Source organism: Sinocyclocheilus grahami, unplaced genomic scaffold (genome assembly GCF_001515645.1).
Source record: "Sinocyclocheilus grahami isolate Dianchi unplaced genomic scaffold, SAMN03320097.WGS_v1.1 scaffold1073.1, whole genome shotgun sequence".
NCBI lineage: Eukaryota > Metazoa > Chordata > Actinopteri > Cypriniformes > Cyprinidae > Sinocyclocheilus > Sinocyclocheilus grahami.
The window spans coordinates 245424-260251 of NW_015506252.1; the positions used below are offsets into that span (position 1 = coordinate 245424).

The 14828-nt window shown below is 34.9% G+C and overlaps 3 protein-coding genes across 3 annotated transcripts in view; 2 read left to right on the forward strand and 1 right to left on the reverse strand.

Moving 5' to 3' along the window:
• The window catches only part of dctn2 (dynactin 2 (p50)), a 13724-nt gene extending 9036 nt beyond the window's left edge, over nt 1–4688 (reverse strand). Inside the window, exons 1-3 of the mRNA XM_016251850.1 lie at nt 4567–4688; nt 2527–2614; nt 683–688 (exon numbers count right to left, since the gene is read on the reverse strand). Coding sequence (XP_016107336.1) covers nt 683–688; nt 2527–2614; nt 4567–4688 — 216 coding nt within the window. The remainder of the gene's footprint in view (nt 1–682; nt 689–2526; nt 2615–4566) is intronic.
• mbd6 (methyl-CpG binding domain protein 6) overlaps nt 1–8356 on the forward strand; it is a 42533-nt gene extending 34177 nt beyond the window's left edge. The window contains exon 15 of the transcript XR_001606504.1: nt 8332–8356. The gene's annotated coding sequence lies outside the window, so the exon portion shown is untranslated. The remainder of the gene's footprint in view (nt 1–8331) is intronic.
• Nucleotides 4556–14828, forward strand: part of kif5ab (kinesin family member 5A, b) — a 30815-nt gene continuing 20542 nt past the window's right edge. Inside the window, exons 1-5 of the mRNA XM_016251851.1 lie at nt 4556–4924; nt 11137–11224; nt 12322–12395; nt 13020–13124; nt 13247–13295. Coding sequence (XP_016107337.1) covers nt 4796–4924; nt 11137–11224; nt 12322–12395; nt 13020–13124; nt 13247–13295 — 445 coding nt within the window. The 5' untranslated portion in view covers nt 4556–4795. The remainder of the gene's footprint in view (nt 4925–11136; nt 11225–12321; nt 12396–13019; nt 13125–13246; nt 13296–14828) is intronic.

Below are 14828 nucleotides of genomic sequence, written 5' to 3' on the forward strand. Positions count from 1 at the left end.
TCTAAATAAATCTTAAGTATTAATAAATAACAATAATCACAATCATATTAAATATATGAATTATATAAGTATATTAAGTGCTATATATGTATAAGTATAACTATATTAATAAATAATAATCATAATAAATATATAATAAATCATAATAAATATATTAATTAAGTATATTAAGTACTAGTATAACATAATTATAAATATATTAATCTATACAAAATGTTATATGTGTGTGTATATATATAATTTTGTAAAGGTATTATATTTTATATTTATTTATTTAAGACATATTCTTTTATATTTAATATACATACACATATCTTTTCAAACAATATCCTAAATTAAATACCAATGAAAATAATTTAGATTGACCCTGATGTGCTACATTGACATCACATTTATGGAGCATTTTACCACTGCACAGTATTTCTGTCAGCACTCAGTTTGTGTTTTTTTTCCAAACTGAAAGCCAAGTTGAAATCATTTTCTGTAGTAACTTGACATCATGTCACAGATGCTGCATTTAACCCAGAATATTGCTTTAGCTTTCCTAACGTGCAAAATCCTGATGAAAACGCCCATCTGTCAGATCGGCCAATCACATTAATGCACATGCACAGCTCACGATCAGACTTCTGATTGGTTTAGAGGAGTCACTGGGTGTTAAAGGGGAATCAGAAACTCTTACCAGCTCCTTGGGTCCCCAAAGACAGTTAGAGCAGAAGAGAAAGAGAAAAACAGAAGAGAGTGAGGAAGAGAGAGAGATATTAATGTAGTTATCATATGACATGCACAACAGCAGCTGGAGGGAGAGGAGAACAGAGCGCTGTGTTTATTTCATCAGAGTCTGTTTATTAGAGCCACAGGCCTCCGTTCCGTCAGCTGACACTGAATAACGCCTGTGCACCGCTACATCTGATCATGCTATTAACACAAAACCGCTCACAGCTCACTGCAAGAAAGATTAGCCAGAGTTTCACACGTGACCTCGAGCGTGTGCAGCTCGCGGCAAGCGTTAGTCGTGCTGTTCTGAGGAGAGAGCAGATGTTAGTCTTCAGCACGTGACACAGACGAGAGACTCGAGATCAGACCGGAGAAACAGCTGGAGTTACACACATACGGAGAGACTGAAGGAAGAAGGGCTGCACAAGTCATAGTAATTAAACCAGAACCATCATATATCAAATCCCAAAGTCGGCATTTGTTAAAAAAAGTATTTATGCACAAAACATACGCGATGAGTGAAGTTATTCTCCGAGTTCGGGTCTCTTTTAACGTGCCATACTTGTGTTGAGAAGAGCTTATATTAGTATTGTAATTTTTGAGCTGCACAGTAAAATTATCATTATATATGTTTTTTTTGTTGTTGTTTTTTTTACAGTTAAATGTTGCAATAGTAATATCTCCTATTTTGTGTAATATTTTTATTTAGTACTAATAATAATCATACAAATTTTTTTTATTTGATATAAATTTGATTTTTTGATTATTTATTACTTATTAGTGTAACTGAGATACTATTATTTTTTATATTTTGAATTCATTTTTATTTTTTTGTATTGTCCAATTTCATAAGTTTGTTGTTTGTTTTGTGATTTTTATTTTTCAAGTTGTCTTTTTTTTATTTCAATTTTAGTTATTTTAGTACATCAAGTTCAACTAAATGAGAATGCGAAATGTTGCTTTGGCGACTAGCTGAAATAAAATGTAATTTTATTTCATTTAATGTTTATTTTGTTTTAAGTTTACAAAAATGTTTTCTATGGCTTTACTTAACTACAACAGCCTTGATATTTTTTAGCTAAATTGTATAAAACTGTACAAACAAGCACAGCAAATCTAAATTTGTTATCAGAAAAATTGCAATTTTTCCCGACAAATTGCGCAGCCCTAGAAGGAAGTGAAACACACACACTTTATTTCTGTCAAACTTACCACCAAGTGTTCCTTAAAACACACACTTGAACAGCTAAACGTCACTCCACAACCTTCCTCAGGCTGTTAGTGTGAGAACTTACAAACAGCTCCAAGCTTACAAATTACATGAATACAATTCTGTCCATGTTATGAACATGAGCCATATTCTACAACCAAATTAAAAGAGTAAACCAGTCATCAAGATTATTCATCAGTTTAATCATACAACCTGTACCACACTTCACCGGTTCAGACTTTTGTCTTAATGTAATATGACACACACACACAGGCAAAACTAGGATTATAAGTGCCTGTTCATAGTTCAAATAAATCAAACAACACCCCAATGCTAATCGTCCCTGATTAGAAAACAATCGAAAGGCAGGAAGATTTCAACCCATGCAGTTACTGCGTTAGAAAACAAGGACGTCTTACTTGCACAAACTAGCATCCGGAACGGGTCAGACAGTGATGGTGGGTTAGTGAATGAGGAGGGAAAGTATAATTAGCTTAAAAGTGAGTCACATACACTCTCTCTCTCTCTCTCACACACACACACTCTCACACACACACACACACTCTCACACACACACACACTCTCACACAGATACTCACCGACTCAAACTGTGCCTGATCATCCTCGGGCAGATCACTCGTCTCATAGACGTCAGGCTCGTTGGAGGCCTGGGAAGGAATTATGTCACTTCAACAATATGTCGTCAATCAAATGTGAGAACAAAAACACAACAGACATAAGAGCTCAAGTGTAAATAGTTACATTTATAACTGTAACTTCATCACACTGCAAAAAAGTGATGATCTTTATCAGTGTTTCTGTCTTGTTTTCAAATGCAAATGTCTAAAGATTCTTAAATCAAGACACATATATTTGAGAAACAAATGACAAATTAAGAAGTCTGGTAGAAAATGGTCAAAATGACGTGAGTTTATGATTAAAAAACATCAATGACAGATATTTGTTCTTGTTTTAAGCATAAACTCACTTCATTTTATTACAATTTTCAAGAATTTACATTTGTTTCTTAAGTAAACGCATCTTGATTTAAGAACGTTTAGATATTTGCATTTGAAAACAAAAACAGTGAGATATAAATTTTTTACATTAAACATTTAATGCCATGACTTTATGAATGTAAGGTTTTCTTCTCTGATTTATGACCTATTATAAAACCCACAGAAATCTTGTATAAACACACACATATATATATATATATATATATATACACACACACACACACACACACACACACATATAAGAACAGCTATATATACATACATATACATACACACTACTGTTCAAAAGTTTGGGATCAGTAAGATTTTTAATGTTTTTAAAAAAAAGTCTCTTCTGTTCTTCATCAAGGCTGCATTTATTTGACCAAAAATACAGAAAACACAGTAATATTGTGAAATATTATTGCAATTTAAAATAATGGTTTTCTATTTTAATATACATTAAACTGTAATTTATTTCTGTGATGCACAGCTGTATTTTCAGCATCATTCCTCCAGTCTTCAGCGTCACATGATCTTCAGAAATCAGTATAATATGCTGATTTATTATCAGAGCTGGAAACAATATTTATTTGGAGCCTGTGATACTTTTTCAGGATTCTTTGATGAATAAAAAGTTAAAAAGAACAGCATTTATTTAAAATAAAAATATTTTCTAATAAGTCTTTATCACGTTTTTTTATCAATAAAAGCTGAATAAAAGCATTAATTTCTTTAAATAAATAAATAAATAAAAACTACTGACCCCAAACGTTTGAACAGCAGTGTATATTGTTACAAAAAAGATTTATATTTCGATTAAATGCTGTTCATTTTAACATTTTATTCATCAAAGAATCCTGAAAAAGTATTCCAAATAAATATTGTTTCCAGCACTGATAATAAATCAGCATATTATACTGATTTCTGAAGATCATGTGACGCTGAAGACTGGAGGAATGATGCTGAAAATACAGCTGCACATCACAGAAATAAATTACAGTTTAATGTATATTAAAATAGAAAACCATTATTTTAAATTGCAATAATATTTCACAATTTTTCTGTATTTTTGGTCAAATAAATGCAGCCTAGATGAAGAACAGAAGATACTTTTTTTTTAAAAACACATTAAAAATCTTACCGATCCCAAACTTTTGAACAGTACTGTATATATATATATATATATATATGTGTGTATATATATATATATGTGTGTGTGTGTGTGTATATGTATGTAAGTGTATATATATATATATATATATATATAAACACCAGAGCTGTCAATTAATGCATTGGAAAACAAAAAAGTAACTTGCGTTACTTATTTGAAAAAGTAACTCAGATATTCTCTTGTAAATTAAAAAGTAATGCGTTACTTTACTAGTTACTTGAAAAAAGTAATCTGATTACGTAACTTGTAATGCGTTACCCCAACACTGTATATAAAACGCAACACACAAAGCTTTCTTGGTGCACTTCTCAGTTTTGTCTAAACTATAAGTTGACATGTTGACCAGTGGTGCTGATGCGAGAGTCAGCACACGCCCCGCCCCCTGTCGAATACCGGCCAATCAGAGCGCCGCGGTGCCCAGCGCGTGTGTCTCCGTATCCCTGCACTTCTGCAGCAATAACACTCACCACACAACCTCGAGAGAGCGATTCTCTGAAACACTCTTTACTGTCATCCGCTGGCTCTCGGCTTTATTCAATTTGCAAGATGCTTTGACTCGCAGCAGATTCATTTGAGACGGATCATTCATCCCTTGTTTCGCCTGTCAGTAAAAGCTATTCATCTGCAGAGGACTGTGCGAGTATTCATAGATCAGAAGAAAAGGACACAAACGCACTGTTGTATCTTTAGTGCAGGATGGCTGAAGTCAGCGCAGAATGCAACATCAGGGTGTTGTGTCGCTTCAGACCTCTGAACCAGTCCGAAATCCTCCGAGGGGACAAATATATCCCCACATTTCACGGAGATGACACTGTCATCATCGGGGTAAGTTCATACAAGTTTTCCTCTTGATATTCTAGGTTCATTAGTAAAGTGACGCAGATGGGTCACACTCCTCCAGATGGTGATATTCATTTTTAATGAAACACTCGCCAGTGCATGCTGATGATCTGATTTATTCAGATTTGTGTCGTGTGCACATGTTTATGCATGCACACGAGTGCATTTATAAATATCTAAACAATATTTCGCTTGAATGAAAACTTAATATGGTTATGAAAGCAGTTATACATATATATAAAAACACTTTAGGGTTCAGCACAGTACCTTACACACTCACACACACATTGGCTCTAAACTCTAATTTCAATCATTATTGATGCCGCCCACTCTATGTGTGTTAAAATGACCACAGCTACACAAGAGTAGCTGAAATATGCTGAAGGTTAAAACCCATTGAAGCTCTTCCGGGAGTGTGAATGCTCTCAGACACACACATGGATCTGCTTGGCAGAAATATAACAGCATTTGCAGCTCTTATAACTGGCTCCCAGTGCTGCAACAGCACAAATATATCAGCCTCTAAAGCTCAGATTAAAGATAGTGTGACGGGAACTAAATATATGTCATGTGCCAGTGTCAGTGTGATAGCGCAGGTTTGCAGTTATGGATGATTGTGTGTGTGTGTGTGTGTGTGTGTGAGTGTGTGTGTGTGTGCGTGTGTGTGTGTGTGTGTGTGTGAGTGTGGCGGAGTCTGTGTGTGTGTGAGTGTGTGTGTCTGTGTGTGAGTGTGTGTGTGTGTGTGTATGTTTGTGAGAGAGGCTGACGCAGATAAATGGGTCATTCCTATACTGCAGAAACTCTGTAACAAACTCTGTAACGTTTGAAAACATGAATATCAATAAGTATTTCTACAATAGCATATAGCAGATGCTCAGAAATAAAAGAACAGTTAGTTTACAACTTGAAGTTCATTTTCATATTTCACTCATCTTTTGAAATGTTGATATTATTAAACTGATCTGTGACCAAAGATGAATGTTTTAGAGTGAAACAAACCAACTAACATCACAAAATTCAGTAAATCCATTGATCCAGCTAACAAAAATATGTTCTAAGAGCATTTTGCTAACGTTCCCATTAAGTTATGAAAACATTATTTCTGAATGTTCTAAGAACGTCCAAAACATCCAATTTTGTGAAAATGTTTTTAAAAAGTTTGTTATGCAAATGTTAAGGGAACGTTCCAATTGATCATTTTGCAAACATTAACGTTACTTTTGAATGTTCTCTGAACATTCCTAAACAATTAACATTCACAAAACATTAAGACAAATGTCTAAGATGTAAAAAAAATTCTTAAAAGACCAGATAATTTTGAATGAACGGTCTTTTAACATTACTGGAAAAACATAGAGAGAATCTTGCTACAACGTTCTGAGAATGTTCCCACCAAAATGATGTCACTTCCTGGAAGATTCTGTCATTCAAATAATACAGAATTTTACAAAAGACTGGAAGGATAGAACGCGATACATAAAGTAAATAAATAAAACCCTCTAATTAAAACAATATTGCCAAGAAAGTTTTACACAGAATTAAACATCCACTCAAACCAAAGTAGTGAAATGATTTAAAATGAAGCCCTACATTGTGTTCACTTCAAGATATTGTGAAAAGAAACCTAACCAATACGATTTTAGTCTTTATTTTAATAATTTGTCTAATATATTAAAAGTTAAAAACACTCTTTGTAATAGGTCTGACTCAATCGCACTGACACAGCTGGTAAAACTTGTGGGTTTCAAATGAATGTCACGGCGTTCGCTTTCTCTTTCGTTCCGCACCGTCTTCGTCTTCAAGGCCAGGCAGGGTTTTCATTAGTAAAGCATTGAGATAAATGATCATTGTGCACCGCTGAACTCTCAAGTGACATTTGTGTAGAAGTGATTTCTGCTGATAGATTCACATCTTGACATGCATCAGAAGTCAGAGGAAGGCGGCTGTCGGCTTTGATTATGTCCACAGCATTTAAAAGCACGCAGCATACAACCTGAAGGAGACACTGTGTCATGCACGCTACTTTGTTGTCTGGTCTGCGGTCAGGAGTGGATGTCAGGAACAGATCGATGCTGTTGTGTTTGTAGACGTGTGTGATGAATGTTGATGTCAGAGAGAGGCTTTACTGTCACTGTCAAATGTCCAAATGTGTAGAACCTTTCAGCTCGATTTATTTCTACCTCATCTGACCCTTAAAAGAGTTTTTGTTGTAAGCATGTTGATTCAGTCATGTTAAATTATATTTGTGAAAAGCTGTTTATTTAGATGTTGCCACATTACTATTTATGTGCTTTTTTTTTTACAATGAAGTAGATCAAACTAAATTAAAGAGTTTAATTTTTCCTTTGGAAAATGCTGATTAATTAAACCTCAAATGTAACAATATCAAGAGTCAAGAACCAAATAGATTCAATGTAACGATAAAAAAAACAGTGAAAATTGATATAGCCCATATGGCTATATATATTCAACTATATTTTTAAATATATTTAAAATATACAAAAATATATTTGTTAAAATATGTTTAAAAACATATTTTCTACCAATATATTTTTGTATATTTTGAATTTTTTAAAATATATATAAAAAAATGTAAATGTTAATTTAATAATATTTAAATATGATTTAAATAATAATAATAACAATCTTTAATAATTATATTTAATACAATTTTGCCCTCCACATATTTCAGTCCAAGAAAATACATTCACATCATGTCACATTTTAAGAAAAACCTAATTTGTTTTCTATAACATGTGAACATACAACACATTTTAAATAAAAATTAGAAATTAGAAACATGCTTTACAATGTTCCAAAAACAATACAATATTACAGTATCTATACATTGAAAATGCCCCTGAAATACATTTTGGTAAATGAAGGTTGAAACTAAATACATTTTCAATTTAAAAATACATTTCATTAAGTTTCATTGTTTGCAATATATATTTTGAATATATTTTGGCTAGAATTTTTTTTTATTATTTGCCATATGCAAAAAAACTAATTATATTTCTGCAAGTCTAAAGCTGAAATCAGAGACCCTATTAAAGGAGAGCTTAGTGGCTTCTAGCTCAATATACTCCTAAAAGCTGTGCAACGCTGCAACCCAGAAAACATGTTCAAAACTCCCTATAAACACAGAGTGTTGATATCATAAAATAGATGTGTGAACTACTCGCCTATTGTTGAATTTCTGGCTTGAGGCAAGTTCTACACACAGTGAGAAACAGATAAACTCTTTCTATTCAGTAAATCTGATTGAATTCAGATGATTTATAGCTATGTTTATAGCTGCAGCCTGTGGTTTGGGTTCTATTCCTGGTAGACTGAAGGAATAGTTCACCCAAAATCTGCTGTAAATGTGCTCACCCTCAGGCCAGATGTAGATGAGTTTGTTTCTTCATCAGATTTGGATAAATGTAGCATTGCATCAGTGTCTCAGCAATGGATGCTCTGCAGTGAATGGGTGCCGTCAGAATGAGAGTCCAAAGTATTGCACATAAATATACAGACATATTTGTTTAGGCTATATACTGTATATATATATATATATATATAGCACAGACATACACACTGAACTTTAACACTTTAACTAAAGGGTTCACATCACTAGGATCACTAGTACGATTGTCTAAAAAGGATTCAAGGATGAAAATAGCTTTATTTTAAAATGTGTGCATTTATAACCAGCATTCTAAATTCCTGAAATGTATTCACATTTTTTGATTTGGATTTCAAAACGTTAATCTATTTGTATTAATATTGAAATGTGATGTTTTTAGAGCAGTTTCTGCTTTTTTTCCACTAGAAAGCTTGAATGTGCTTGTGATAGTCTTCCAGCCTCTGCCTTTCTTGTTAGAATAAGTCTTGATCTCCATGCCAGAGCCACAGGGCTCTTTACCAAGCATGCATGCAAATGCACATGCACACACACGTGTAGACGACACCTAACCAGCTCCCAGGTCAGGTAGTCATTGTTAGTTAATGCACTGGTTAAACTGGTGGGTCACAGGTCCATTCTGACAACGGGGGAAATGCTAAATGTAATAAATATCTAAATATAGTCATGCAGAGCTAGAGAAGGTAATTATTTAAAAGGAGAAGATAATTCCTATGCATCAAAGGTTGCGGGTTCAATCAAAGTTCATCTGTCACCTGATGTCAATGTAAAATCTGAATCCTGAATTAAAAGCGGATGAGAAGCACCGAGTCCACCCACTCACTCATGCAAACATCAGCGCATCTAATAAAGCGGTCTGGGGTTTGTGGCTGGAGTTCAGGTGCATCTGCTTCGCTCTGATCCCGTGTGTATTTCAGCTCCCAGCGCGGCCGGTTATTCTGATATATATATGTGTGTGTGTGTGTGTGTGTTCATCACGCTTCACATCCCTGCAGAACACATTCAGATCAAATCCTCATCTCAGATCTGCCCACCGTTCCCGTCAACTGCTCGCTTTTCTGCCTTTCACTTCTGTTCAGTCTGTTCTGAGGTTCTGCTCATGCCTTTTCAGGGAATCTTTCTTTCTTTCTTTCCATCCATCCATCCATCCATCCACTCAGTTAACAAAAATATCTAATAATATGTAATAAACGTTCTAAGAATGTTTTGCTAACATTCCCATTAAGTTATAACATTTTTATTTCTATTCAAAACGTCCAGTTTTTCTTATATGTTCTTATAATTTTATTATTATTATTATTATTTTTTGGTTATGCAAATGTTGAAAGAACATTCCATTTGATCATTTTGCAAACATTATGGGATTGTTATCAGGGGCATTGCTTGGGTTGAAAGAGACAATGTGCTTAGCCTGAAATTAAAGTCATTTATTTGTTTACATTACATTTGAATAAATGACCAACTAGAGCCACACGATTCTGGAAAAACTGAGAATGCCGAAAACCGGCCCAGCTAACCGATCACAGCACACACCGGCCCAGCTAACCAATCACAGCACACACTGGCCCAGCTAACCAATCACAACACACCGGCCCAGCTAACCAATCACAGCACACACTGGCCCAGCTAACCAATCACAACACACCGGCCCAGCTAACCAATCACAGCACACACTGGCCCAGCTAACCAATCACAACACACCGGCCCAGCTAACCAATCACAGCACACACTGGCCCAGCTAACCAATCACAACACACCGGCCCAGCTAACCAATCACAGCACACACTGGCCCAGCTAACCAATCACAACACACCGGCCCAGCTAACCAATCACAGCACACACTGGCCCAGCTAACCAATCACAACACACCGGCCCAGCTAACCAATCACAGCACACACTGGCCCAGCTAACCAATCACAACACACCGGCCCAGCTAACCAATCACAGCACACACTGGCCCAGCTAACCAATCACAACACACCGGCCCAGCTAACCAATCACAGCACACACTGGCCCAGCTAACCAATCACAACACACCGGCCCAGCTAACCAATCACAGCACACACTGGCCCAGCTAACCAATCACAACACACCGGCCCAGCTAACCAATCACAGCACACACTGACCCAGCTAACCAATCACAACACATTTCGTATTTCAGAAGGCGAGCCTTCATTTGATACATGAACTTTTCGAGCTGTTCATGCCAGACTGGGGAGAGAGGTGTTGTAATAATGTTAAATATGTGAAAATAATGTGTTTTTCGAACAACGTAGTATGAGAGCCTGTTCTAGTACACCCCCAAAACAAAATCCAGACTTTGTAAACGAGCATAATAGGACCCCTTTAATTTCAATTTGTTACTCTGGCCAGTCGTCATGTTATTAAAACAGATGCACACACACATGGGGACGTGTTGATCATCTCATCACACACCGCAGATTCAAGCCATAAACACTGTGTGTGCTCTTGTTTTAGACGCTCATTATGATTCCTGCAAGCACAGACAGACATAAAGCAGTCTATTTTAAGATGCATCGAGGGACTGCACCGCAGCTGAAAGCAAAGGTTAAGTGTTTTCTGTCATCACAAACATCTGCGTCGACTTCATATAACGTGTGTGTTCGAGACTCTTCAGGTGTGCGTCTGCTCTGGAGACTTTGATGCTCTTCTGAGGATCAAGTAAAGCTCGTGTTACTGACTGAAGAGCTTAACGTGAAGCATGTGCATTTCTTCACCTATCTGGACTTATTATTGTCTATATAGAAGTGAATGTGTTTATGTCTTACAGGGGAAGCCGTATGTTTTTGACAAAGTCTTTCCCACGAATTGCACGCAGGAGCAGGTGTACAACACGTGTGCCAAACAGATCGTCAAAGGCGAGTGTGTAGATAGGGACTGATTCGTCAAAAACATATACATACATGTCAAAATATTGTATAGCACACATTATAAATAAAGATAATTGCATTTCATCTGAATATCAACATTTGTGAGATTTAGTCATTTTAAACAGTTTTGTGAAAAATAGTGATCTGTGACATTATATTATGTTTTGTGTCTATTTGTTTTTAGAGTTTTTATTTTGAAGTGAAAGGATCAAATAAGTCCCTTGGAGTTACTGTTTTTAAATGTAATAATAATTACATTACAATAATAATAAAAATAATAATAATACTAAATGTAATACTAATTAATGGGGTTATTATTTAATATATAATTACTATTTAATAATTAAATATTGAATATTAACGCCATTAATTAATTAATAATAATAATACTTAATAATATTAATAATTATTATTAATTAATTAACTGGGTTATTATTTAATATAAAATTTTTATTTAATTAATTTTTATTATTATTTAATTAATGGGGTTATTATTTAATATTTCCATGAATTAGATGTACATTTCAGACATCTTCGCTTTCATTAAAACCTATAGATTGAGTAAAATCATTACATTTGCATTCATACCATTGCTGTTGTCTTCAATTAAAATATGGGCGATTAAATATGTAAATATTCATATGCCTGTCATAGAATAATTTTACCTTTCAGATAGATCTCTTTTACTGGGATTCTGCTTTGTGCGTCATCGATTATTCAATTATTCAACTAAAATGTAAATATTTTTACATAAAAAAAAATACAATTATAAATCGAAGAGTTGTTTTAGTATTTTACATGAATGACACTTTTATAAATATATAAATATTAATCATAATTATATCAGAAGTCATTTATACATTCTGTAAAAGTTTATTCATGGAGGCTTCTTACCCCTCTTTTAATATTTTACATTTTCTGCTATAACAACTAAACAAAAAAATGTTTCTATTTGTTTCCTCTAATAACACATCGATGATACTTTGTATCCTGCACGTGCTACATTTGATTTAAAAATGTTACAATTTAAAAGTAAATCCACATTGTTCTCAAGGGCTGATGGTTGATTTAGTCTCTCTCTACAGATGTTCTGGACGGTTATAACGGCACCATCTTTGCGTACGGACAGACGTCGTCCGGTAAAACCTACACTATGGAGGTGAAACAGCTCTCTACACTGCTCTGTGCTCATTATTAAAGAACAGTTCACTCAGAAATGAAGATTACTCACCATCGTGTTGTTCCAAAACCGTACAACGTTCTTTAATCTGTGGAACATAAAAGAAGAATATTCACATTAAAAAAGCACAATTACAGTGTGCTCACTGCTTTCTCTCTCTCTCTCTCTCTCTCTCTACAAAAAAATGTTTCTATTTGTTTCCTCTAATAACACATCGATGATACTTTGTATCCTGCACGTGCTACATTTGATTTAAAAATGTTACAATTTAAAAGTAAATCCACATTGTTCTCAAGGGCTGATGGTTGATTTAGTCTCTCTCTACAGATGTTCTGGACGGTTATAACGGCACCATCTTTGCGTACGGACAGACGTCGTCCGGTAAAACCTACACTATGGAGGTGAAACAGCTCTCTACACTGCTCTGTGCTCATTATTAAAGAACAGTTCACTCAGAAATGAAGATTACTCACCATCGTGTTGCTCCAAAACCGTACAACGTTCTTTAATCTGTGGAACATAAAAGAAGAATATTCACATTAAAAAAGCACAATTACAGTGTGCTCACTGCTTTCTCTCTCTCTCTCTCTCTCTTTCTCTCAGGGAAAACTGCACGATCCTGACAAAAGAGGAATCATCCCGAGGATCGCTGAAGACATTTTCAACCACATTTACACCATGGACGAAAACCTCGAGTTCCACATTAAGGTACGGACAAATGCATAAAACGAGGTCGTTCATATTTACAGATCATTTTGTTTTTCTAGTGAAGAAATGTTAATGCTGTCAGATAATTGCACATCGTCAGCTGTTCTCGTTTCTCTCTCAAGGTTTCCTATTTTGAAGTCTACATGGATAAAATTCGTGACCTACTTGACGGTGAGTCGGTGTGTTTGGACCTAAATACAAGCCTATGAGTAATGCACAGACTCCAGAGAATCATTTTAAAGCTTTTTTTCTCAATATAATGCACACTGGTTTTTGCTACTTTTAAAATGCATTAATATTATTTATTTTTGTCTGTATAATTTATTTATACAAGGAGCATGCAATGAACTTATAAACAACTACTCTTTTACAATTAAATGTAATTGCATTTTTATTTACACTATTATTGAAAAATTTGGGGTCTTTAATAAATTAATACTTTTATTCATCAAGGATGCATTAAATTGATCAAAAGTGACTAAAGACAGCTATAATGTTACAGAAGATTTTTATTTAAAATAAATGCTGTTCTTTTGAAGTTTCTACTCATCTGTGAATCCTGAAAAATCTAATATTTCCGCAAAAATACGGGGCAGCACAACTGTTTTCAGCATTTATAATAATCAGAAATGTTTCTTAAATCAGCATATTATACTGATTTCTGAAGATCATGTGACACTGAAGACTGGAGTAATGATGCTGAAAATACAGCTGCGCATCACAGAAATACATTACAATTTAACAGATATTCACATAGAAAACAGCTGTTTGAAATTGTAATAATATTTAATCATTTTTACTGTATTTTTGATCAAATAAATGCAGCCTTAGTGCTGTAAAACAGGCTTAAGTTGGTTTGATGCTCCATGCTGGTTTAAGATCAACCCTGATCAAGTTTCTACTCATCTGTGAATCCTGAAAAATCTAATATTTCCGCAAAAATACGGGGCAGCACAACTGTTTTCAGCATTGATAATAATCAGAAATATTTCTAATAATCAGCATATTATACTGATTTCTGAAGATCATGTGACACTGAAGACTGGAGTAATGATGCTGAAAATACAGCTGCGCATCACAGAAATACATTACAATTTAACAGATATTCACATAGAAAACAGCTGTTTGAAATTGTAATAATATTTAATCATTTTTACTGTATTTTTGATCAAATAAATGCAGCCTTAGTGCTGTAAAACAGGCTTAAGTTGGTTTGATGCTCCATGCTGGTTTAAGATCAACCCTGATCAATCTAACACCAGCTAAGACGAGCAACCACCTCAGGCTGGTTTATTTTCAGCATTTGAGCATTAAATAAGAGCGTTTGTGTTCACATCTGCTTATGAATACATACACTTGCTCACCTGTATTCAGCTGCGATCGCTGAGGCACTGAGCAATCTGGGAAAAGACCTGCGGACGGATGGCATGAGAGAGAGAGACGAGTAATGAAAGCAGAGGAGAACAGACAGATAGAGATCGACAAGCGCAGCAGAGGAGATGAGAAGACGTCAGTCTCGCTCTGTCTATATTTGATTAAAAGGAAACTGACGTTCACATATGTGCTTTCATATCTGCCCAGACTCATATGTTAAGTTTCTCTCTAGTGTGTGAGTGTGTGTGTGTGTGTGTGTGTGTGTGTCTGTGTGTGTGTGTGTGTGTGTGTGTGTGTGTGTGTCTGTGTCTGTGTCTGTGTGTCTGTGTG